At 48.8% G+C, this 25,377-nt stretch overlaps 1 protein-coding gene across 2 annotated transcripts in view; it reads right to left on the bottom strand.

Moving 5' to 3' along the window:
• CAPN5 (calpain 5) overlaps positions 1-25,377 on the bottom strand; it is a 133,264-nt gene that overhangs the window by 75,171 nt on the left and 32,716 nt on the right. For both annotated transcript variants that reach the window (XM_077807092.1, XM_077807099.1), the window contains one exon: positions 22,748-22,924. In XM_077807092.1, the coding sequence (XP_077663218.1) occupies positions 22,748-22,909 (162 nt within the window). In that variant the 5' untranslated portion in view covers positions 22,910-22,924. The remainder of the gene's footprint in view (positions 1-22,747; positions 22,925-25,377) is intronic.

Below are 25,377 nucleotides of genomic sequence, written 5' to 3'. Positions count from 1 at the left end.
ATCTGGCTACACGGCAACACAGAGCAGCACCAATGAATCATGGACGGTCACCTGCAAAGTGACTGTTTGGCAGGAAGTTGAGAACAAGACTCCCTAACTTAGGTATTGCCATTCAGGATCACTACTGAATTAGATGTGCATAAGCACCATCAGTGTAGAATTGAGGTGGGGGCACACCTAGTCCTTGTGCTGTCTGACATACGCCCCAGCAGCGTAGAGGTGGTTACAGGGGTGCAGGAACAAAACAAGAAAGTGACGTTCCAGTGATGTCCCAGTGGCACAGAAGCTGTAAAACCCCACTGTGCCTATACAAACCCTACCTAACCCTCACTACAGCCCTGTTAGAGAAGCATCCCTTCCCCTCCCCATTTTACAGAGAGGGTGGAGCTGAGGCATAGGGCCCAATCCTGCTTTCACTTGAGTCAATGGGAGCAAGCTTTAGCCCTAAAGGAGTGTCTAGCTCCCAGGCCTGTGCTCTGACCACCTGGCCATGCTTCTGTTTGGGGCAAGGACAGATCAGGGATGATCAATGTGTCTCTGTTTACATGCAGGCCAGGCGGGTGCAAAGAGCCACAATGGGAGTGTGACGGGGTAACAGTTTGCAGTATTTCACTTAAATACAAGTTAACACTGTGCTGATGTGTTGAAATTTTGTTTGAAGGCTAGAATGTTATTGTGCTCAATGTAAGCTATTCATACAACATCACAAGGGCACCCGGTGCTTTACAGTATGTTAAAAAGACACATGACCTGAGAAGTTTACAATTTAAGATTGGCATTAGGCCCCATTCATCTCTGATTTAAGTCCGCTACATCAGTGAAGTTAACACAGGAATTAATCTAGCCGATACTGAATTTTGGGATTACAAAAATGGGGAAAGGACAAGTATGAAAGTTCATGAGATTGGATTGTGTTATGTACACGTCTCCTTACAATAGGAGGTATTCTACCGTAATCATATCACACTGAGGGCATTTCAGGGGATGCTGTCAGGTTCAAAATCATTAAAATTTCTTTCCCGTGTTACTGCAAGCATTCTTAAGGATGGAGCTGAACTCTAAAGATCTTGTTTACGTCTCAGCAAGGCTCTTAAATGGTTTTCTCTAGACAGTTTCACGGCAGTTTTGCTGTTCTCTTAGCACTTCCTGCAGTCTTCGGGTCCGGGTTCCAAATGCTACAGGGGCAATGTTGAAATCCAAATAAAACAGGGCTAGATTGGCATTGAGATGGATCAATGGCTATGAACTCTCCTTTCACTTCTCTGCGGGCTATTCAGGACATGGAAACAAGTATACAGGAGTAAGCCAGGGCTGTACACTCACTTCTTCCTTTCTGGGCAGAGTCTTGTCTCCATCACCCAACCAGCTGGCCAGCACAGGACAGGGTAGTGATGTGCTGCTCCGGTAAGCCAGGAGCAGATTACACCTCCCCCTGGAGCAAGGGAGAAGCAAGGAAGAAACTGGCTCCATGAGGAAGGATGGTTGAGTAGTTACTGTGCTAGCCTGGTACTTGCGAGATACAGGATCAATGCTCTACTCCGTCACACACTTCCTGTCTGACCCTGGGCAAGTCACTTAAGGCTCTTCGTGCCTGTTAAATGAGGATAATAGACTGCCCTACCTCACAGGGGTGTTGAGAGGATAAATACATAAAAGAGCGTGAGGTGCCCAGATACGATGGTGGTGAGAGCCACATAAGCAGACAAGATACATAAAATCCCTTTCTCCTGGGTTGTTTATTGGGCAGAGCAGCTGCACCCTTCCCCTTCCCAAGGGCTGGATCTTACTGGCCTAGCTCATTCTGCTTACACTGAAGAACACTTATGAAGACACATCTGCATCTGGAGAAAAAAGGAAAGTTGACAGCAATGCGTATAAGTTGGCAGCTAGGAATATTAGAAAATTGATAAATGAAGCAAAAGGACACAACAAGAAATCTATAGCCAGCAGAGTTAAGAACATTAAGGAAGATCTTAAGTACATTAGGAACAAAAGGAACCCTAACAATGGTATTGGTCTATTACTAGATGGAAATTATGTATGTGGGAAAATCCAGATGATATACTCATCATAGGAGGATGGTGAAATACTTTCCATTTCAGTAACTAAGAAGGATGTTAAACAGCAGTTCCTAAAGTTAGACATTTTTAAAACATCAAGTCCAGATAACTTGCACCCAAGAGTATTAAAAGATCTGGCCAAGGAGCCTCTGGACTGCTAATGTTGATTTTCAATGAGCCTTAAGGCACTGGGGAAATTCCAGAGGACTGGAAAAAAGTTAATATTGTGCCAATAATTTAAAAGGGTAAATGGGATGACCCAGGTAATTATAAACCTGTCAGCCCATAATCCCAGGCAAAATAATGGAAAGGCTGATACAGGACTCTCTTAATAAAGAATTAAAGGAAGGTAACATAAATAAAGCCAATTTTTATGAAGAATACATCCTATCAAAATAACAATCATTTGGGGATGAGATTACAAGTTTGATAAAGTTAATCATGTCGATGTAATATGCTTAGACTTCTGGAAGGCATTTGATTTGCTACTGAACTAGACTTTGCTATAGGAAACTAGGACAAGTAGATGACCAGCAAAGCTGGACCCTGCAAAGCCTCACATGAGCAATCCTGATTCACAGGGCCTGATCCAAAGCCCTGCAAAGTCCATGGGAGACTTTCCACTGACTTCTCTGGGCACTGGTGCAGTCACACAGGCAAAGCCATTGACGTCAACAGAACATCCTGCATTAGCAGGCTCAAACCTGACCATCCCGGTGTTGAGTGTCCTCAAATCCCATTGACTTCAGTGGGAGCTGAGCAGCGTCATATTAACGCCTAGGCCGACAAGGCCTAGGCCTAGGGCGGCAAATTTATAATAGCAGCCAGAGACTGCTTCTCCCGGCGCTAGTTCGTGCCCTCCACCCCAACTCCACCCCTTCTCCGCCCCCTCCCTGCCCCTATTGGTCCCCTTCCCCAAATCCCCACCCCAGCCCCACCTCCTCTCCTGAGCATGCCCTGTTCCTCCCTTTTCCCCCTTCCTTCACGAACCTGACAGGGAGCGGGGAGAAGCAGGACCCGGCGGCGCGCTCGGGGAGGATGCAGAGGTGAGCTGGGGTGGGGGGGGCGCAATTATTTCACGGCCTAGGGGCAGCAAAATCATTAATCCGCCACTGGACCTGAGGGCTAAGTGCAAGCACCCCAGAGGATCCTGCCCAGAGCTAATCTGAACTTGACATAAGCAAGCGAACATAGGTGCTGGTCCCCTGTGTTCCCAAAAGCCCCACGCAGACTGTGAGTATGGATGGCAAAAGGGCCAGTTCCCCAACATTAAAGTCATTATCAGATCCAAACCGCGGCAGCTACGCTACAGATCAGCTGGTTTTAAGCTCTTCTTTTACTGTCAGGCTTGCTGCAGAAGTAAGGTCAAGATTAACTCAGGCATCAAATTGGCGCTCCAGCCTCCGAAGCTACTTTATCAGCAGCCCACAAGGTGCCGCAGAGCACGGTGCAGAGTGTTAATCTGAGAGCTTTCATGCCTGGCTGAAAATGAAGGGATAATAGACCAGAAGCAAATTAGTGGCCACATTCAAGTTCTCTCCCTGGAGTATGAACGTCTCAGAAGTGGAATAAAGCAGTGTCAGAGTGGATGCACTGCTCTACAGAACTCCACACGGTATATATTGTTTATCTGCATGCTCATGGGCACTGCTGCAGAGGGTCTGACTAAAGGGGTGTCATGTTTGGGTTCGTAGTGGGAGTTTTCAAGCCATACAGCAATGTAGCACCCAAGAGATTCTACAGCAGAGGCCAGCACATGTCACTGCAGTCAGGGCCCCAGTTCAGGAAGGTACATACGCACATGCATGAGAGTCCTCCCTGCTAGCTTAGGTACTTCTGCAGCTTCCATTACCATAGTATGTGAGCATCTCACAATCTCCAATGCATTCATTCACACAACATCCCCTGGGGTAGGGAAATGCTGTTTTACAGATAGGGAACTGAGGCACAAAAAGGGTAAGTATCTTGCCCAAGGTCACACAGGAAGTTTGTGGCAGAGCAAGGAATTGAACCCAGAACTCCCAGATCCTAGGCTAGGGCCCTAACCACTGGCCCATTTTTTCCTCCATTGTCTTCCATAGCCCACACATGTACTTATGTACCTTGCTGAATCAGGGCCTAAATCAATATCTACGGGCTACGCTCTCACAAAGCCTGGGGCCAATCCTGCGCGGTGCTGAGTTCAGTCAGTTCCCACTGAGATTAAATGGAATTGAAGGCCTTCAGCAGTGCTCAGAATTCAGCCCTATTTATTACCGTAACTGCTGTATATTAACACTGCTGTAAGTAATTGCTGGAGAGGGCTTTCCCCCCTGCTTTTAACACAGCTACATTAAGATGGGGAAAGAGACTGAGCCTGCTGACTTCAATGGGAGTTTTGCCTGAATACGTTCTGCAGGATTGATCCCATCCTTCTGGTGCCTGTAAGATAACAGGCTCTTTTGCTAATTTCTTATCAGAAGCTTTCATTGCTGTTCTGAGCTTCTGATGCTCTGAATCTTATCAGAACAGTTCCCCTGTGGGGCAATGGTGAATGTTATCTGGTGGCTGTTATCTGTGCAACAGGGGCCCTGAGTCAGACTGAGGCCCTGGGCTCTGCTGGAGTACAAATAAGGACCCATAAAAGCAGGATGGTTTGTCAAGACCCAAAAGCTATTTAAATAAGAACAACAGAGAGAGACTGAGAGGTGACAATAAAGTCAATACATTTCATAGGCCTCAAAACAAGGTAGATTAAAGAAGCAAGTTAAATGACAACCAGCCCCTTTGCTGGCAAGAAGCAAAGCTTTTGGATGTGCATCCAGCTGCACGTTTTATTGCATGCCACAAATACGTTAACAGCCAAACAGTTTGTAAACATCATAGCTCAGAAATGAAAAGGGCTGAAGGGAATGCTGTTCCTTAATTACAGCTTCCCGGGTAGGGGATATTTTGCTGGGCTATAGGAGGAAACTACAGTTCTGGATGAGCACCACTGACCTCTTCTGGAGAGAATGAGAACTGCTCTGCTATGTGTCGGAGAATCTATCCTGCACTCAGATAAAAGAAGATTCTCCTTTAGCTCAAGTGCTAGAGGTCTATACTTCTGGAGCATGAGGATCTAAATTGTAATCCAGATATTGCCATGAGGTTTGGGTCATGACTGTGAAGGGGGAGGGATAGCTCAGCGGTTTGAGCATTGGCCTGATAAACCCAGGGTTGTGAGTTCAATCCTTAAGGGGGCCATTTAGGGATCTGGGGCAAAAATTGGGGATTGGTCCTGCTTTGAGCAGGGTGTTGGACTAGATGACCTCCTGAGGTCCCTTCCAATCTGATATTTCATGGTTCTATGGTGTGCAGCACAGTGGCAATTATGAAGTCCTAGGCAGCCACGGATTTGTTACATCGGTTGGCTTGGATGGTTAGAATGGGAAAGCGCTGCTTCACTTTCTAGAGTTACCTTCTTCTAGCAAAGTGAAGAACAGGAGGAACTTAACCACTGACTCTTCCATTATCTTTACCCTCCAGCCTCTGCCTGCTCCTTTTCCCTGTGTGTAGCACCCTCTGATCTTCAATGCAGGTGCATCCAGATGGGAGAATACCAGATCCTGCTTTGAGTGAATCAGTTCCCTCACAGGAAAAACACTCTTGGGACACCCTAGCTCTAATTGTGCATCCCTTACTAACCCCCCAGGTGCTGAAGGGAATGGAGCTACTCACATGAGGAAGTGCTTACTAACATGAATAAGGATTCCACAACGTGGTAGGGTTAGAACAAAGTAACATGCTCTGATCTTGGAGCACCTCTTAGCAGTCAAAAAAGGGGACACTAAAATTAGGAGGAAGTAAAGAGGACTGGATATAATGGGAGAAAAGCACCTGGCCCCGAACAACGCCAGCCACAATAGGTCAACCTCTGAGTGATAAAACTGCACTTTGCATAGCAGCATCCATGTGTCTTTACAAAGTTAAATAATATCAGACAGAGAGAATAATGAAGGGATGCATAAGGGAAAAAACCACTAAGGGGAGCAAGATATATTTTGGCAGAGTCCTGAACTGAGATGGAGAAACTGGTGAGGAGGACGACGCTCCCGATCCCAGGAGCTGCAAAGGTGAAAGGAAATTCATACGCTGGCCATAGCGAATTCCTGTGGAGCAACAGAAAGGAGGGGAATGGAGGAAGCGGGAGGGGAAGCAGAGGGAGAAAGCGGTATCTTGATCGGTATCTGCAGCTGTTATGGGACACTGAAACCACTGCAAGACATTGAAATAAAACTATTGAAACGGATTTCTGCTCCTCAGGAGTCTTCTGAAGGCTCTTGAATTTCTGGGCAGGTTTGTGACCCCAACAAGCATCTGGAATCTCTGAGTACAGAGATGTACAGAGAGCTGGCACCACTTCATGTAGATGAGAAATCTACAGAGCATGCATACCATGCATTACAGTACCACGGCAGAGGCTTAGTCAATCGTTAGCAGTAAGTCTGATTCAGCAAGGAGAAGATGGTGCTTTTGACAGTGAGCAAAGCCAAACATTCTAGCCCTGCTGTAATAACGATGACGGCATAATGCTCTCTAAGACATCAATTGCCAAAAGAGCAAGCAGGTTGGCACCCTAGTCTTTGCCGCACTTGCACATTTCACCCTTTGAGGCCCATCAGTTTGCCACGTGCCGACCTGCAGTTCCAAACTTTACCCTTAATAACTTTTTTCAGTACTGGTTCCCCGAAGGGGCAGCGGGTGCCAGACACAAGCGGAGATAAATCCCAGGTTACTGCAAAACCTCAGTAAAATGGAAAAGGGTATCAGTGATTCAGTTCTGCCTTCGGGCTTTGTCACTCCAGTTATAAAGGCAAACCAAGACATGGAAGCACTGTTCCTGGGAGGAGCTGGGTGTGTGTGTGTGTGGGCGAGGGGGGCGCATGGGAGAATGCCTCGGAATTCCACCCATTCACATCAGCCAGGCTAGGTTTATGTGAAGCAAAAACAGAAGAGAATTATTCCCCAGTTGTTACCAGGGTGGATAAAAATTGATGATATTCAAATTAAAAAAGAATCTGATTTTTTAATTTAAATTAAATATCGGCTTACTCAAAAATAAATGTATTTTAAATTGACAACCTATGTTAAGGCCTAAATTTATGATCTATTAAAATCATTTAAATTTAACTACAAAAATAATATGAAGCAGTACATGTTTGCTGCTAAGTTTTAAAGAATTCAGACCATGGAATTGGTGGAAATCACTGGCTAAGCACCTGGAACCAGAGTCTATGGAAGTGCTAAACCAGCTTTTGATAGCAGTAACCTCCTCTGAGGTGCAGAGAGAATATCTTCTTCATTTCAGTTTATTCAACTAGTGCTTCAAAGAAACCAACTGACAGTTGAAAAAAGCAGAAAAGCTTGTTTTCCTTTTCCAATTTATGAATAAAAATAAAAATGTGAGGATGAGATCTACTAGTTCTGTAATCTTGAAGGACATGATGACCTGGCATGTAAATACCTTGCAATACCAGCTACAACTGTGCCATGTGAACGTGTGTTCTCACTTGTGACATTGTAAATAAGAAGTGGGCAGCATTATCTCCCATAAATGTAAACAAACTTGTTTGTCTGAGCGATTGGCTGAACAAGAAGTAGGACTGAGTGGACTTGTAGGCTCTAACATTTTACATTGTTTTGGTTTTGAGTGCAGTTCTATTAATTAATATTAAAAAATAATAATTCTACATTTGTAAGTTGCACTTTAATGATAAAGAGATTGCACTACAGTATTTGTCTGAGGTGAATTGAAAGATACTAAATTCTTTTCTTTTTTACAGTGCAAATATTTATAACAAAAAATAATATGAAGTGAGCACTGTACACTTTGTATTCTGTGTTGTAATTGAAATCCATATATTTGAAAAATGTAGAAAAACATCCAAAAATATTTATAATCAAATTAAATTGCTATTCTATTATTGTTAAACAGTGCAATTAAAACTGATTAATCGAGACTATTTTTTTAAGCTAGTTAATTTGTTTTGCATGAATCGCTTGCATTAACTGCAAATGACAGTCCTCATAAAAATTAATAAATATAAGCTAACCTATATAATTGCTTAAATAAATGTGTACAGATATAGTGTATCCTCCTGGTTAACAAAAAACGAACAAAAAAAGCACCAAATGTGGTGAAAAGGGTATATTTCGTTACAAATCAACATGTTTTAGTGGTTACCAACCAATGAGAATCAACATTTCTTTAGGGAAATAATTAAAGCACAACTGCAAAATACAATTAAAAATTGATGCTTTAAATCAGCAAACAAGAAACCTTGATTTAAATCAATCCCCCCGGATCGTTGCAAGAGACAGGGATAACACTGAACATCTAAACAGCTGCTAACACCATCCCCACTGCCTTGTTCAGCCCGAACAAGGGGAGTGGGGAGAGGAGAGGTCGTAGCTTCACAAGAGGAGGAGAGTATGTGGGGCTGTTAGGCTCTCTGCCCCTAATCCCTGCCACCCTTCCCCATATCTCTCCCTCAGCCTCCCACACCTCCCCCAGCCTAACCCCACTGCCTCCCCCTGGCCTCAGCTTCACCAACCCATCTCCCCTATCACCCATCCCACTTCCCTGGCCATAGCCCCAAACTCTTCTCCACCTGTTCCCGACACTTCTCCACCTCTGATTCCACTTCCCAGCCCCCAGCATCCCCCACATTCTCTTCCCCGCTTATGATTACATTATCCCAACTGCGTACTTGAGTTTTCCTTCATCCCTCTATTTAATCAGTGCTGATTTCCCTTGATAATTCTTCTGAAGTAAAATCAGAGTCGGCAGGTGGGTTTTAGGCACTTTAAAACATCACTCAAACCAGAAACTTTGGTCTCGTGGCAGACCTTTCAAAATCACGCCCCTCTCCCCCCTTACAAGGCAAGGAACACACAAACGGACATTTGCTGAAAGCTCCCAAGCTTAGGGCTTGAACCCACAGTGTGTGGGTGCAGCCCAGGCCTAATGACCATGGCAGGTCATCTTGAGCCACCCAATGACTGACACAGATTTTCTGGCAACCACTGGGTTCAACAGAGCCCTAGTCTTTGCTGCACTCGCACATTTTACCCTTTGAGGCCCATCACTTTGCCACGAGCCGACCTGCAGTTCCAAACTTTACTTAATAACTTTTTCAGTACTGGTTCCCCGAAGGGGCAGCGGGTGCCAGACACAAGCTGAGATAAATCCCGAGTAATAGATCAGTTTAGGAAAGATCAGACCCATAGACTGACTGTACCTAGGTGTGCACAAAGAGTTAGAAGCCTGAGGGGACTTTGTAAAATGGTGAGGGTTTAGGGTAGCTGTATCTTGGGAACCCCTTACTCAAATGACCCAACATTTGAAACACTGACACTACCCAGCAGTCCCATGAGAGACAGCAAATTTCAAGATAATCTACTTCAGCCTGTGGATTTTAGACCACTTAGAACAGTCTACATTTAAACGGAAAACAATACTGCAACTGAACAAGAGCAGAGTTGGCACCCGTGTAAGATTTTCTGGCTGCTGAAAGAAACTATTTGGCTGGAGTGAGTTCGCACGGTGCTGCTTGTGTATGTCTACATCCATACAGCAGCACACTGGATCACTAAAGCATAGTGCGTTGTGGGTAGGCAAAATACATTCAGGGTTTAATCAGAACATACTAGTAAAAGACATCCAGTCGACATACTAGTCTTCATCGGGCACAGGCCAAGGTCATAAGGGTCTAAGGATACTGGCTTAATGCACCCAAGCCCAGCTCCCACTGGGAGTTGCCTGCATGCACCTGAAGGCAGAATTTGGCCCATAATAGTTAGAAAGGCAGATTTTTCATCTCTCACATGGGTTCCCCGAGTCTTTGCACATTCCAGGCTGTACTCAGTAAAGGCCCTGGCTTTGCTTTCAATGCATGGGCAGAACGTACAATACCCATGTGGAATGCCACGCTGGTATCCATTCGGACCACAAGTCTCATATGCCCAAAAGCCCAGAGAAGTTCATAGTAATACTGGACTAAAACTGCCAATGACTTGCACAGTTGAGATTAGCATCACTTGACATTTCTCTGCCCCTAATTCAGCAGCATCTGACCGCAGTCACTCCATGTAGGATTTCCTTTATTGGTAGCACTAGTACTGTTAGCGTACAGGCCCCAACTCAAATTCCCATTGTGCTTGGTGCTGTACAAAACTCATGAGAGACACTCCCTCCTCCAAAGAGCTTACAATCTAAATCAGCAAGACTGGCAAAGAGTAGGAGAGGAAAGAGACCCAGAGAGATTAAGTGACTTACCCAAGGTCACTCAGCAGAGGAATAAGAACCCCAGGCTCCCAAGGCCTGCATCAGCGCACTAGCCACTGGACCATGCTGCCTTTCACTGCAATAGCTAAGTGCCAATACCATGAAGTTTTAGAAAGAGCCACAAACTCCACTCCAGTCAGCTCTGATCTACTTTGGCTCAGTGAGGAGAAAAATGAGCCCCAGCTTTTTGCGTAGCTAATCCTATTTCTAAGTGGATACTGCTAAAAGCAAAGCTCTTCCCCAGTCCCTGCCAGGAACAAGCCAGCCACTGGATTTGTTTTCTCCCCGAATACATTTCCTAAGAATGAACCTTCTGGCCACGCTGCGCCATCTCGCAGATTAACGCAAAGACAAATGGTAAACGACGCCAAGACCAATTACAGAATTAAACAGCTGTTGCCTCTGCGAAGTTTTGGCATCCACAGCGAAACTCCAAGTCAGAATGAAGAGCAGGGAGGGGGTGAGAGTTGCACTGGAAGGAATAATGTTAATCAGTTCCAGGAAACGCTACCACACCAGATGTGGGAGAAAGGCCAACAAAACAGCAACACAATGGGGGGGCAGGCGCTGGCCTGTAGGTCATGATCTTTGTCCCTGCGGTTTGATCAGATGTGGCTTTACTGAAGGTCTAGATTTAAACCAGCCGCACAAGCCAGGCAAAAGGGACTCCAAGAACTGGGCCTGATTCTCCTTGCACACCACCTATACGCCAGTGTAACCCTACTGACGTCAGCGAGGCTACTGCTGATTTACACCAGCATAAGCAAGAGAAGGATCAGACCCCATGAATCTGAAAGGGTTCCCTCGTTACACAAGGGCCCAGTCTGATATGGGGCCGAGTACCACCAAACCCTAACGAGGTCAATAGAAGCTGAGGGCAAGCAGCGAGTCAGTACTTCCGCACCCTAACACAGGTACTTCCAAACTCCCATAGACTACAACAAGCCCACTCTCACCTGTGCATCTCTCTTCAGGGCGGGGACCCTGGACGCTGTCCCCACTGTATTTTTCAGAGACTATTTTACAAATGAAACTAAACGCACTTCAGAACCTTTCCGTAGCATGTTTCCGGCGGATCGCGGTGCCTCGGCAGGGAGCCACGGCGCGTGCTGGTCCACACAGCTGCATGGCTTGCCTTGCCTTGCGTTACTGTTTCCGAGAAGGGCGGGATGGAGTGAAGCGCAATCACTAGCAGGGGCTCAGGACAGCAGTGACGGTTCCCAGTGACGATTAGGCTGGGAGGCCGGCTGTGTGCACTGTCCAGTCTGCTGGAGCCCGGGGGTACTGTCACATTTGCTAGAATGTTCCTAGCCTCAAGATTCAGGGTAACTTAGGATTTGTCCACACACCCACTTTTGTCGGTAAAACTTCGGTCAGCAAGGGGCGTGAAAAACCCACTCGTTGGGGGTGGTTTCATTAGGCCGGCAGGAGAGCTCTCTCCTGCTGGCAAAGACGGCTACGTGGAAGACCTTCCCGTGGTACAGCCATGCCACTGCAAGGTCCATAGTGTAGACATAGCCTAAGTCCCACACTCAGTTTCTATTAATGCTGCTGTCTTCTGACAGCGGCGCTCCTCCTGACACCCTCTGCTGAGTGGTAGCAGGTGTCTGGGGCCCTGCAGGTTGGCTCCCCAGTGGAGAAGTCAGGGACATGCAGTCTGGCTGTGCTCTAGGTGTAATTCGTTTTATTTCCATGTGCGCACACAATTCCTCCCTCCAAGAATCTCAGCCACACGGGTACCTGATTCTGCCTTCAGGATTGACTCTAACCGGAGACCGCAGCAGAGAGCTAGCAAGCCCTTAATCTGCACGGCTCTGACACCCAATGGTCTGAATTAACAGAGGCATGCAAGCTGGTTACTGAAAGCACGAGGTGCAAGATGCCTCCCTCTGCAGCTTCCCACAAGGCAGTGGCTTTTCTAGCAACATCCTCTAGCTCTTCCCCTTAGCCACCTGCAATACCTCGATCAATAGGGAGAGCAGCTTGGAAAGTTCCCTGAATGGCAGCAGAGTAGCCTCAGGCTCGGAGATCATGTGCAGGAGTGGGGGCTGGGGAGGGCTTGCATCATTTTCGTGAAAGCTTAATAGCAAAAAAAACCTTCTGGGGCAAAAGCCAAGGAGAAACTCAAGCCTCTTTCCTGGATTCCATCAGCACAGCTCACAGAATCCAGCTGCCTGAGCAATGAGGAGGCGGCTCGCTCTATAGCGAAGACACCGCGGTAAACGTTTCCCCTGCAGATCTGAGGCTGGAGACTGCAGTGGGAGGGATGAGAGGAGAAGCTCTCCAATACATGCCCTGCAACAGCTCCAGGGGGCACTTGGAAGAAGAATACTGAATAGCCGTAGTATGGTAGCACACAGATGCTTATCCAGACCAGGGACCTCTTCCACGGGTGCTGAACACACACATGGGGTGAAATCCGATCCCTCCTGAAGCCACTGTCAGAACTCCCACTGACCTTCAGTGGGGCCATGATTTCACCTACAGGGCCCGCCCAAAGAGTTTACAATCTAAAACGATGAGCAACATCAAGGTGAAGGCAAGGGAGACAACCAAATAGCCAGCGTATAATGTTTACACGTGTACAGACACTTTGAAATGTTGTTGTAGCCAAGGCGATCCTTGGATGTTAGCCACACAAGGTGGGGGAGATAATATCTTTGGACCAACTTCTGTGGGTAAGAGAGACAAACTTAAATTCCTAACTTTGCTGGACACTAAAAATCATGGTTGTAATAAAGACATGGGATTTATGCCTTATTACAACAATCTGTAACCCACTGACCCCCCCTTTTTGTCCTGTGACTACAGGGGTGTAAACAGGCCACTTCACCGTGACTGGTCACATAGAATATGTGGTAACTACTTCTGCTAAACTATCTGATTTTGCATGCAGCTGTGACACTCTGGGTACCTTTCCCAGACCTGAAGAAGAGCTCTGTGCAGCTCGAAAACTTCTCTCTCATTAACAGAAGTTGGTCCAATCAAAGATATTGCCTCACCCTAGTGGACAGAGCACTGGTTGGGACTCAGGAGATCCAGGTTCTAGTCCCAGCTCTGCCACTGACCTACTGGGTGACTCTGTGCCTCAGTTTCCCTATCTGTAATATAGGGATAGAGATACTGACCTCCTTGGTAGAATACTTTGAGATCCCATTAAAAACACTGCATAAGAACCAGGTATGGTTATTAACAACTTCAACAGGAGCAAGATTAGGCCCCACTTTATGAAGTTTAAATACACACACACACACACCCCCCGTTGTAAGAATTCAGACAGAATCTGGACCTGTAATTAAGAATTTCATCTTTTGCATCAGACAGCAGAAAGTAGTTATTCTCCCCACTAAATCCCAAGGGCTTTGCTGGGGTGACTGACAGGAAGGAAACCCACTGGGGCTTTATGAAAAAACCCGTGAAATCACTTGTGGAGGCTTCCTGACCTTCAGAAGGTTTGCCTTCTGTTAACAAACAAGCGAATGGAAGCTGCAAATGAGGCTGATCTTTGTTTCCACCTGCAAAACAGCCTCATGGATTAAAGTGGCAGCAAAGAAAGAATTTGGGGCCAGATTCCCTTCTTTGCTGAATTTCTGCTCCGCACAGCAGGGTCTGCCCTGGAGCTGCTCTTATTTACACCATCTGGCAGTGATTCCTCTGGATCATCTGCCATCTGAGCATAGCCAAAGTGCAGTATGTTTTGACCACTCCTCCCCACCCTTGATGCACCTGGACCCTCAGGGGGAATTCTCAGCCAGCCAGATCTAGCCACTTTCCAGCTCTGTCTCCACGTAGTTTGCAGGCAAGATTACGAAATTCAAGGCCCAATTCTTGCAAGCTTCTCTCACATCAGTAAGCCCAACTCATGCAATTAGTACTACCGACTTTCTACTCATGTGAGGAAGGGTTCTAGGATCAGGCCCTAAAACATATATACTGCCCTGAGAGCTATAACTGGGTCAAAGTTGTCCATGCTCAGACTGAGTTATCAACAATGACATTAGCATTGTTTACTGTCACAGCTGCTGGATTACCTCCCAGTCACATCTGGCTCTAATGCTGTTGATTAGATGACCTCCCAAGACAGAGACCATGGTATGACACCCAGGGATTTCCCATTTCAAACTCCCTCCCTACAGAAACCACACACACACACACACACACACAATACCTTTCATCTAGCAAGGGGGCCCCTTGGGTCAGCAAAGGACAAAGGCTAAGAGCAAGAACTGTCACAGCTTGGATTCCAAGTCTTCTCCATGGGAAGGGAGGTTTGCAAACACATGAACAGGATAGGAAAGGACTGTAGCTACCCTTCTGATTTCCACAGAGGTATGGGGGCACAGATGCTCACGAGCAGGTATAGCCAAACTTTGCCCAACTGCAAGCAGCATAAACTTGCCAAACGTCAGACAGCTGAATGTAATAAACATGAAATAGAGCAGATTGCAGTCACCCTCATACTTGATCAGGAGTGTGGTGTGCAATAAGTCACCGGTGTCTTTCGGGTAGATTGCATATTGGAGAAATATTTTCAGAAGAGCTAGAAAAAAAATCCTCCCCTGCAACCCCTTCAGATAACGACCCTTTTCTTTCTTCAGAAGCAGTGACTACTCTATAAACAGTTAGGGCCAAATTGTCAGCGCTGACCTCTGGTTTTATGGCTACAATTACATGCCAGCAAATAGGCAACTATTCACACAATAACGGTTAGACATTTGGATGAAATGTAGGTTATTCTACTGATGAAAAGTGTTATGGAGAGAGATTACTATTTGGTCAGTGACGCTCAACCACTTCCGTTCTCATGACTTGAGAAAAAAATTGGGACCCCCTTTCCCATCCAGCCATAAAGAAAAGGAGGGTAAAACTGGCTTATGATAGCCCCACAGTAAGGTGATCACAACTAATTCACATTGTCCACTTCCCATTTACTTGCTTTCTCCACCTGGTGGCTCCTGTTGTGTGTTTTGACTGTCTGCTCTTTGGTGCAGTGATCGTCTTCTTATTCTGTGAGTGTACATGACTATAGCAAAAGCGCCTGACCCCCACGGGGGCCCCTTGGTGCTATCATAATAGAAATAAACACTAATAACTAAATACTAATCATTAATGTATACATACTATCATAGACCTAATACCCATGCATAGAATATAATACCACAATAGAAATATTAACTAAATCCTAATATATATACTGCTATATATATATATATATATACACACACACACGCATTATGTATAATATATACAAATATATCTTTATTAAAATAAAGAACTACAGACTAATGAACCAGACTCTGATAATAACAAAGTACTGTAATGAACAGCATCTGCATGGATTAGTAGGTGCTACATTGTGCCTGCAGAAATGAGGCCTGGTGGGAAAGCTTTGGCGAGCTCTGGAAAGGTCAGTTTCTGTTGTCCGGCCCTGTGTGTGTCATTCCGGTGCAGGTTTAACAGGGTTTTCCACATGCCACGCGACAGCCCAGGGCCCACACTGTTCTAGGGAAGCAAACAAACAGCTGCCTTCTCTGTCAACACCGAAAATGGACAAACACACACAGAGAATGGGCCCAGCTCCCCTGCAGTGAAGAATGGGGAAAGCGAACCTCTTGGGAGACAAATCCTGGCCCTGCCACCCGTATGGCCTCTTTGCAGTGGAACCAGTCTGGCTCTGCTCTGCAGAGGGAGAGGCCTGGATGTGGGAGATAGCTCCTCTGTGGCACCGGTGCTCCCCGCAAGTCCCCTGAGCGGCAGCGCCCAGTGGGCAGGAAGAGCAAGGCTTGGTAGCCACTCCATTGCCACAAGGGAAGGATTCTTCCTCCGACCCACACGACTTCCTAGCGTTCACCCCGGCAAATCACGCCAGGCGCTGGGAGCTGGATGGGCCCCTCACTGCAGGAGGCAAGCTAACGAGATGGGAAGTCCTTCAACCCCCTTCCTCTCCCAGCGTCGTTGTAACTGGATGTCGGCAGCAGCTGCAATGCAGCACGTGGATGCGCGCTACTGATCATACGCGTAGCATTTCGTCCTGCAAAGCGTTGAACCCCCTGAACCCCCAGTGACAGCCAAGGCACCCGCCAATGCACAGAACAGGACCCCGAGGCGCTTCTGAAGCAGAATCTCATTAAGGCCGTACAGGCACAGTGCTGCGGGAGGTGCTGTCTTGCAGATGAGACTGAGCTGCTGACTCCTTGTAGTACTAATCCCTGCCTCCTGCAGTTTGGCCAATTACCCTTTGCCTACATCAAACTCCACCCGCCCCCCGCCCCCCCCCCCCCCCCCCCGCCCTTGCACTTCCCATCTTGGGGCCCAAGCCTGCAAAAATCTCAGTGACTCCAACAGTAAAGGTTACACTCGTAACGTCACCTGGTTTCACCCTACACACGCAGCTGCATTTCAACCCTGGATGGATGGGAGGGACACACAAAAATGATGTTACAAGAATGTTAAGGTTGTAAAGTCAAGCACTCAAAAGTTAGGACATGCCAGGATTCAGGTTGCCTGTGCAACCATAATTCACCCCCCACCCACCCCGGCCTTGTGCATATGCATTATGATTAAGGCTGCGAGTTTGTCACAGAGGTCATGTAAGTCATGGATTTTGTGACTTTCTGTGACTTCTGCAGCAGCCGGTGCAGTTGGCCCGGGGGCCGCCTGAGCAGCTTGGGCAGCCCCTGGGCCAGCCGCACTGGCCACTGCTGGGGCAGTCTCAGGCTACCACACCCCCACACACACACACACACACAGCAGCAGCAGCAGGAGTTTGGGTGTGGGAGGGGGCTCAGGGCTGAAGCAGGGGTTGGGGTGCAAGAGGGGGTGAAGGCTCTGAGCGGTGCTTACCTCAGTGGGGCTCCCCAGAAGCGGTTCCTGGCCAATGGGAGCTGCGGAGCCAGCACTTGGGGCAGAGGCAGTACACAGAGCTGCCTGGCCACGCCTCTGCCTAGGAGCTGAGAGAGGGGGATGTTGCGGCTTCCGAGTAGGTGCGGAGCCAGGTAGGGAGCCTGTTAGCCCCGCCAACTCCCCCACCCATCACCAGTGGGGGTCCCGGGCCGCCCCCCACCCAAGCACCCGCGGCATCCCCCGGGCCGCCTTGCCCCTAGATTTAGTCCATATAGTACAAGTCATGGACCGTGAATTTTTGTTTTGACTTTTACTAAAAATACCCGTGACTAAAACAGAGCCTTATTTATGATACGATCTTTAATTGGATGATCACGTACCAGTTTTTCCACAGGACCCCTGCCTCATTTTGTGCACAGAACTGGCCAGCTCTGGATCCTTGGGATTTCCCATGAACTGTATTTCATTAGCTAAACACAGATTTATGGGCCAGTGTGATGAATGGAACCATGTCTAGCTAGGGAAGAGGAACACAATAAAAAGGCAATCACAAGCTGCCACCATTGCGAGAAGATTCCCAGTCTAGGTGCCAGTCAGGGGAGAACTGAGTCCCACAGAGTTCCTCTGCAAGAGCAGGAAGACAGCAGGGAAGAGCCCTGCACCACCAACTACTGAAGTCAGCTTTTGGAATTGCTTTTCTCAAACCTGCAGTACAGGGAGCAGCCCCCTAATGGAACTATAAGGAGTCACCCACTTTGGCCTGGCACTGTGCCTCAGGAGGTAAGCCCTTCCCTGCCAGAAAGAGGGCCCAGAGCTTCCTCAGCACAGCCCAATTCTTCCCTGGGACCAGTGGTGGCCAGGGGGATATTGTTTGTGGTGAACCTGCTAGGGCTGTTCCTGTAACTCACAGGATCGCCAGAGCAAGCCAATCAGTGTCTGCTGTACTCTTGTGCCCAGATTGATGAAAGGGTGAAGGTGTGTGACCCTTTAAGCACTCCAATGCCAGATGGCATGGAGTTCCCCGATATGTCCCAGTGAGTCCCAGCTGGCCTGACCAACTCAGTGCACCTCACACACTGATGTCATGGTATTTATCCAAAGGGTGGCATGTAATATATAACTGGAAAACTAATAACTCACTGATATCTGTGTGTGGTGTATGTAGAGCTAACCTACACAGACAGGCTGGAAATATGGGACTTAAAACTAGGTATGTCAGGGGAAGTTGATAAATGGGTTTTTCCAGATATAGGGAAGGGGGGCTGACACCTCAAGCCAGGTGTGGCAAGGCCAGTGAGCTACTGGTTTGTATCAGAGATTGCAGGAAGATCATCTGCATTGTAAAAATCACAAGTGGGGGAGAAGCCAGCTTGGCGACTGCTCCCATACAGCACAGCGTCTACACCCAGGAGGTGGAGGGAGTCTTATCTGGGGCTACATTTCAGAAGAATACATTTCAAAGTTTAATGGACTATAAAGAGAGGGGAGAGAACCCTTAAGTTATCCTGCACTTGAGGAGACATAAAACACTCAGTGCTTTGAGGTCTGGGATTGGGTCCTGGCTGAGGACTAGCCAGCCATGCCAGAAGAACGACTATGGTGAGAAAACTTTGAGCAAAGGACTCTAGTTCGTTGAGTTTCACTCTTAGTAGTAAATTTTCAATTTTGTGTGTGGCCATTTCTATCTCTATTACCTCTACCTGACATCCTGGAAACCTGGATCCTTTTGCTTATAAACGTGTTCTACTTGCACTATACAACAACTCCATGCAGTGATTGAAGGGGAGACTGTATTAACCCCAGCTGAGCTTACAGGCTGCTGTGTATTGTCTCTTTACGGCAGCAGTGAACTTGTTACAGTGTTGGGAGTGCTACAGTGAGAGGGGCTGTGCACTGCACAAAGACACTTCAGGGGGAAGAGCTGGGGCTGGAAAGGCTGTTGGGGTCCCTCTGCAACGAGTAACTGGGCAATGGAAGCCTGGGTGAGACCTCCATGCTCATGTGCTGAGAGCCACAGCAGAACTGTATTCTAGGCACCCTGAGCCCCTTACTGGCCTGGGTAAAGCCCAAAGTATCACAGGGCTGGATATCTCATTGTCATGGAACCATAACACCTGGCGATGGGAGAGACCCACTAGGCCAGCTGGCCAGGCCCTGCCCAAGTGTTCCCTTGAGTCCATTATGTATTTATTTAGATTTAGAGTAATGAAGATGCCTGTCTATGGCTATAGGAACTTGATCATTAATTATACAATAAATACCATTCAATTAAGCCTCAGCAGCATTAAAGTCATCAGCTCCCCAGGAACTCAGCCAGCCGCTTGCTCTGGCCTATCCATCCAGCTATGTTTTTATATAGTGCCCATCACTATAGTGTGGCCACACCCACACACGCTTTAAGATGCTAGACACAGAGAAAAGGCCTATTGGACCAACCAGTCCATTCCCTGGGGCCAGCCCAGGTTTGTCCCCATCGTGCATGTTTTTAGTGCTTGGTACAGACTAGTCTCATAGTGCAGGCTGGAAGCAATGGGGCTCCCGCCAGTTCCCATAGGCAAACTGACTGAAGAGATACCCCAACGCATCCTTAACGTTACACGGGAGCTTCCCATAGAGCAGAGGTCCCCAAACTGTGGGGCGTGCCCCGCAACAGAGGCGTGGAGGAACATTCAGGGGGGCACGGCTGGAGCGCGGGCCAGCCCCCACGGGGGGTGGGGAGGGAGCACCACCCAGCTCCACTCCTGGCCCCAGTTGCCGGCCCAGCCATCCACCCAAGGCTCCGCTCCCAGACCCACCCCCTGATCCCAGCTGTGGCCCCAGCCTTGGCCCCCTTTCCATGGCCCTCCGTTCCCAGCTCTGGGGTTGGGGTGTGGACAGGGGTGGGGGAGGGCGAGGAAAAAAAAGTTTGGGGACCACTGCTATAGAGGTACTGTGCTGGTGCAGCCAGTCCATTTTCAGCAAAGCAGCACGCCCGCTTCGGTGGTGGCCCAGCCCAAAGCTGCCCCTCCTGCCACGCACGGCACACAAAGAATCAATTCAGCCCATACCCTCCCTTTCCACAAAGCCTTTTTATTCCCTCCCCCACTCCCTCCTGGATAAAGGCTCCACTGTCACTCTGGACAGACAAGCTGGCTTTCTAGAGACTCCCAGCTGGGGCAGAGAGAGGCACCACGGTTGCTCAGAGCAGCTCTGAGAAATCTTGGCAGATAGCTGGTGTGCCCTGCAGGGAGACTAAGGCAGCGCTGGTGGTGTCTCCCTGCAGCCAGGGGGTTGCTCTGGGAGGACCTATGGTGTGTTACAGGCTTGGTTAGAAAGGAGTAAAGGAGTGACGGGGTGAGGTTGGGCGTAACGAGCTACAGAGTAAAGCCCCAGCTGGGGGGGGGAAGGGAGGAGGGAGAGCAGGACCACCCCTCTCCTCCTCCCAACCCCAAGGACGGCTGACCCAGTACGCTGCCCCCACACTGCAGCCCCTGTCAGCAAGCAGAGGTGGCCCCGCAGTCCCCCCAGCCAAGAGTCCCAGCTCCCCGGCTCTGCTGGCTCACATGACCTGAGGCAGTGCTGGGTGGGAGCCCAGAGCCAGAGCTCAGCTCCACTCAGGCTACCTCAGCAGCTCCTCACGCACTGCTCCCACCCTCACGGCCTCCCTGCCCCATGCCTCCAGATGAGGGAGCTCTAGGTCCCCAGCGGCTCCCCCATGGCTAGCACCCTCTGAGAGGCAGGGTGGGGCTAGACCTCAGATCAATCAGGACACAGATCCATGACCCATCGCCCCCACAGGCAGCATGGGGCCCACCCCCAATACCTCCAGTGTCCAGCCTGCTAGAGCAGGCAGTGCCCGGATTCCCAGAGGTTAATCACCGACGGAAGCTGAAGTGACCGCCTCAGTCAGGCCCTGCATGCAGCACTGGGAACACAGGGAGCACCCCAGGGAGCAAATGCCAGGTGCATCAAACTGCTGGCAGCCGATCGCAGTGCCCTGCATGACCTGCCTCCCAGCCAAAGAGAATGTCGCCAGGTGCATTTCCTTGTGCCAAGGAGACACGGACAGACAGAGACACAGGACCACAGGTCACAGCCCCGTCCTTTCCACGTGCGATCAAGGATGAACCGTGCTGCTGGCCCCCCTCCACCCCGGCAGCATTCACCTCACTTCCCAGCACCCCCACTCCCCCGTCTCTTTGTGTATTTCCGACGCATCCATCTCTGCGGTGTGTAGGCATCTCTGGGGCTATCGCCGCATGCAGAGCAAAGAGGAAAAACAGCACCTGAAGGGGGACCAGCAAGTAACAGAGGTCCACAGCTACAGAAATCTCTGGGAGACCTTTGGGACAGAGGCTGCTGCAGCTGACAAGCCATTAAATAATGGGTTAGAACTGCGTGATAATCATCCAAAACCAAATAAATAAAACCCAGCCACTAGGATCTTAGCAGCACTTTGCAAACATCAGTTAGTCCCTGAGAGGATTAGCAACAACATCGAGCCCTCCTATAGCTTAGGTCTATTGTTATATTCACTTTACAAACACAGTTGAATTATGGTTACAAGTCACCGTTGAGGGACAAGCCCAAGGTCATGTGCTGAGTTAGTGGCAGAGGAAGGAGCAAACAAACATCTTGAACACCTGCAACTCCAATTGACTTCAATGAGCCAGAAGGGACTGCCATTGAAGACAATGCCAGAACTCCCACTGACTTCAGAGGAGCAGGACCGGTCCCAACGGGAGCTGCTGGTATCCGGGATGTGGCCTGTAGAACTCAGGAGTCCCAATTCCCAGATTCCTGTTCCAACCACTAAACACACTGTCATGCCACATGTCCGACAGGTCATGCTTCCCTTCAGACAGCTCCCTTGCTTTGAGCGCACACAAGAACAGGGGCTCTTGCAGAGGGCGAAGGTAAAGGAAAGATAATCCAGTGATTAGCAGGCCATCTTGAGAATCAAGGGACCCAGGTTCAGTTCCCTGCTGTGCTACAGACCTCCTCTGTGACCTTGGACAAGTCTCTCTGTGCCTCAGTTTCCCCATCTCTACAATGGGGATAATAGCACAGCCCTACTTCCCAGAATTTGATTTAGTTGGGGATTGGTCCTGCTTTGAGCAGGGGGTTGGACTAGATGACCTCCTGAGGTCCCTTCGAACCCTGATAGTCTAGGATTCTATGAATTGGTGGGAGGATCGATACATTAGAGATGAAAAACAAGGAGTCCGGTGGCACCTTAAAGACTAACAGATTTATTTGGGCATAAACTTTCATGGGTAATGCATCTGAAGAAATGGGGTTTTTACCCACGAAAGCTTATGCCCAAATAAATCTGTTAGTCTTTAAGGTGCCACCGGACTCCTCATAGCTTTTGTGGATACAGACTAAACACGGCTACCCACCTGATATATTAGAGATGGCGAGGAGCTCAGATACTACGGTAACAGGGTACCTACGGTAGATAGCGTGCTGGGGAGCAGTTACTTGATTTTTAAGGTGTGACCCCAGGGGAGCGGCACAAGGATGTGCACAGGGAGGACATTCAAGCCTCACTTACGTTCGGACGTTTCCACTGGACGCCTTGAACTCGTGACTTGTAGAAGAGGGAGTCGTCAGTGGCGGGGAAGAGCGGGTCCTCGAAGAGCACCTTCTGCCGCTGGCAGTGTTTCTTCAGGGCTGAGAAGTCCTGATTCTCGTAGGGCTTCGCTGAGGAGAACATCCTTCACCCCAGCCGCTAGGGGACAAAGCAACATGGATGAGATACAGAGCCCTGCCTAGAACCAGGCTCACTCTTCCCGCTCCATAGTGCCCAGCAAAAACATTCAGATACAGAGAGGAAAAGAGGCCACCTGAATGACAGGAAACAGATGCTTCCACTAGGTTAAAGCTCATCTAACAGGCCACCAAACAGCGTGATGGGATAGATCCCATTTGCCCCCCTCCATGACACCTCAGGTGCTCAGATATCATGGTGACGGGCGCAGTATAAAAACCCAAATAGCGCTATGCCTGCAGCCTCTGATGTCCTAGTGAAATAACAAAGTCCATGTAGGAAGGGTGCAGCCCTTCAAGCAAACCACAGGGAAGATGCTGCCGTGCATGGTTCCAATAAAGAAGCAGGTGCGTACCAGAGTTTACCAGGGCTTTGATGAGCGGGGAAGTTTGCGTTGAGGAAGGACAGCGGCCCCGCACCCCCCTTTATGCCCCAGTGGCAGAGAACCAGCCACACCCACCCACCTGCCCAGCCTCCCACACCCTGTGAGCAAACATGCGCCTCTAAGCCAGGCAATAAGGAACGTTGGTACCCAGCCCAAAAGGCTGGCTCAGCTGCTCCTCTTTCCACCTGGCATGCAGGACCTATGCCCCAAGCTTAGGGCCAGGCAGGGCAGGAGCTTTCCACCAGCATTGTTAAAGGCACGGGCTCCCATTGCCCTGTTAGTATGAACTGTAACAAGCTATGCCTGAGCTGTGGGAGCAGCCAGCTCCACCCCTACATCCCTTCAAAGTCAGCAGGAACACAGGAGAAGTCACACGATTGCAACGGGGAAGCGTACGTGGCCCCAGAGGTCTGTGACACAGGACACCCCCCTACCCCACCAGAGACGTTAGCAAGCAAGAGGATGCTCTACCCTCCCCGCCATCCAAATTCAGACACACACACGCTCCATGACTTCAGTGGCGACGCCAGGTTTAATAGAGATTCTCAGATGTCCCAACCTCTTTTAATTAAAAAGGCCTCCTGGCACAGAGCCATGTCTTTCTCGATTAATTGCGCTCTTTCAACAAGCCGCTGGCATCCTGGGAGCAGGCGTGATTTTATCAACCCAGAGGAGACGAGGAAATCATGTCCCATGTACACCCACGAGATACAGTCGCACCTGAACCTGTCCACGCTAGTTCTCCACCAGCATGGTGGCTCCCACACACTGCATACCAACTCCTTTGATTGGCATTCTAGACACCCCCATCTATGCCTGCCTCCCATAGGGTAAGAGAGTGTCCTTACACCGGGCTGTCTGCACCACCTGATCCACGGGGTAGAATATGCAGCCATCTCGGTGATGGGCACCAATTGAGCCAAGGTATTATTCTGGTAAATAGGCATCACCCAAAGACATCGGGAATCACTGCTCAATGGCTAGAAAGTTAGAACAAGTAACTGCATAAGGATTGGTGACGAGTAGCTCCTTGTCCAGGGGACTAGGCGATGGACACATTTGGACATCTGTTTGGAAGCAATTAATTTAGTTAAATGATTAGGATTAGTATGGAGAAAAAAACCTGGCTTCTAACCCACCCCCATCCTAACCAGGGTAATTATTCATGACGACTGCTAGGCAAATCTGCCTACTCTTACCTGGGTGAGATGAAAACTCTTAGTTTAGGAGACTTCTGCTGAGAGCAAACCAAATATTTTCGTTTGCCTTAGTTATCAATCTGATTAGCAGCAAAAATGCTCATTACTCAGTGCCTAAATGAGCCCAAAACAACATCCATGCTGATTGCACTGGATGACACTACCCAGGTTCTGCCACCGTTACGACTCATTTACCGAAATATTCATTTTCTTCTGCTTCATCCCAGTCACTCTCCAGGGTCCTGAGTCATCTCAAGCGATGTGGACTCTCCTGGGAGCCAGGAACAGCAAAAGGCTTTGTGGATGGGCAATTCTGTTCTTTACTGCAACGCGACCTGAGAATATAGGGCTTAGATCACGCCTCGAAGTAGCAGGGGTGTGTGTGGAAGTGCACTGCCGGCACGTCAGCCGGTATCAGTATCTCCAGCAGGAGCCTGGGACATTCCAAGGTGCAGCATCTCCCCTGCTCAGAGCCAGCTTTGGTGACTGGTGTGGAGCAAGAAGCCTTGTGCCCACTGGAGAAGGCTGCCGCTGCTAATGGCACGAACCTCAAGCAGACCTTCCGTTCGCTGGGCTAGGCCAATAAATTGAATAGAAAATTTAATTCTATGGATGGGGAGACATGTGGGCTAGTAGACAGGGTACGGGTACTGGACACGGCTAGTAGACAGGGCACGGGTACTAGACACGGCTAGTAGACAGGGCACGGGTACTAGACACGGCTAGTAGACAGGGCACGGGTACTAGACACGGCTAGTAGACAGGGCACGGTAGCTCAGGAGACCTGTGTTCTATTCCCAGCTCTGTCACGGACCTGCTACGTGACCTTG

The sequence above is a fragment of the Eretmochelys imbricata genome, chromosome 1 (genome assembly GCF_965152235.1).
Source record: "Eretmochelys imbricata isolate rEreImb1 chromosome 1, rEreImb1.hap1, whole genome shotgun sequence".
Lineage (NCBI taxonomy): Eukaryota > Metazoa > Chordata > Testudines > Cheloniidae > Eretmochelys > Eretmochelys imbricata.
Note: the sequence above shows the minus strand (reverse complement) of the source record. Positions and strands in the feature narration are given on the sequence as shown.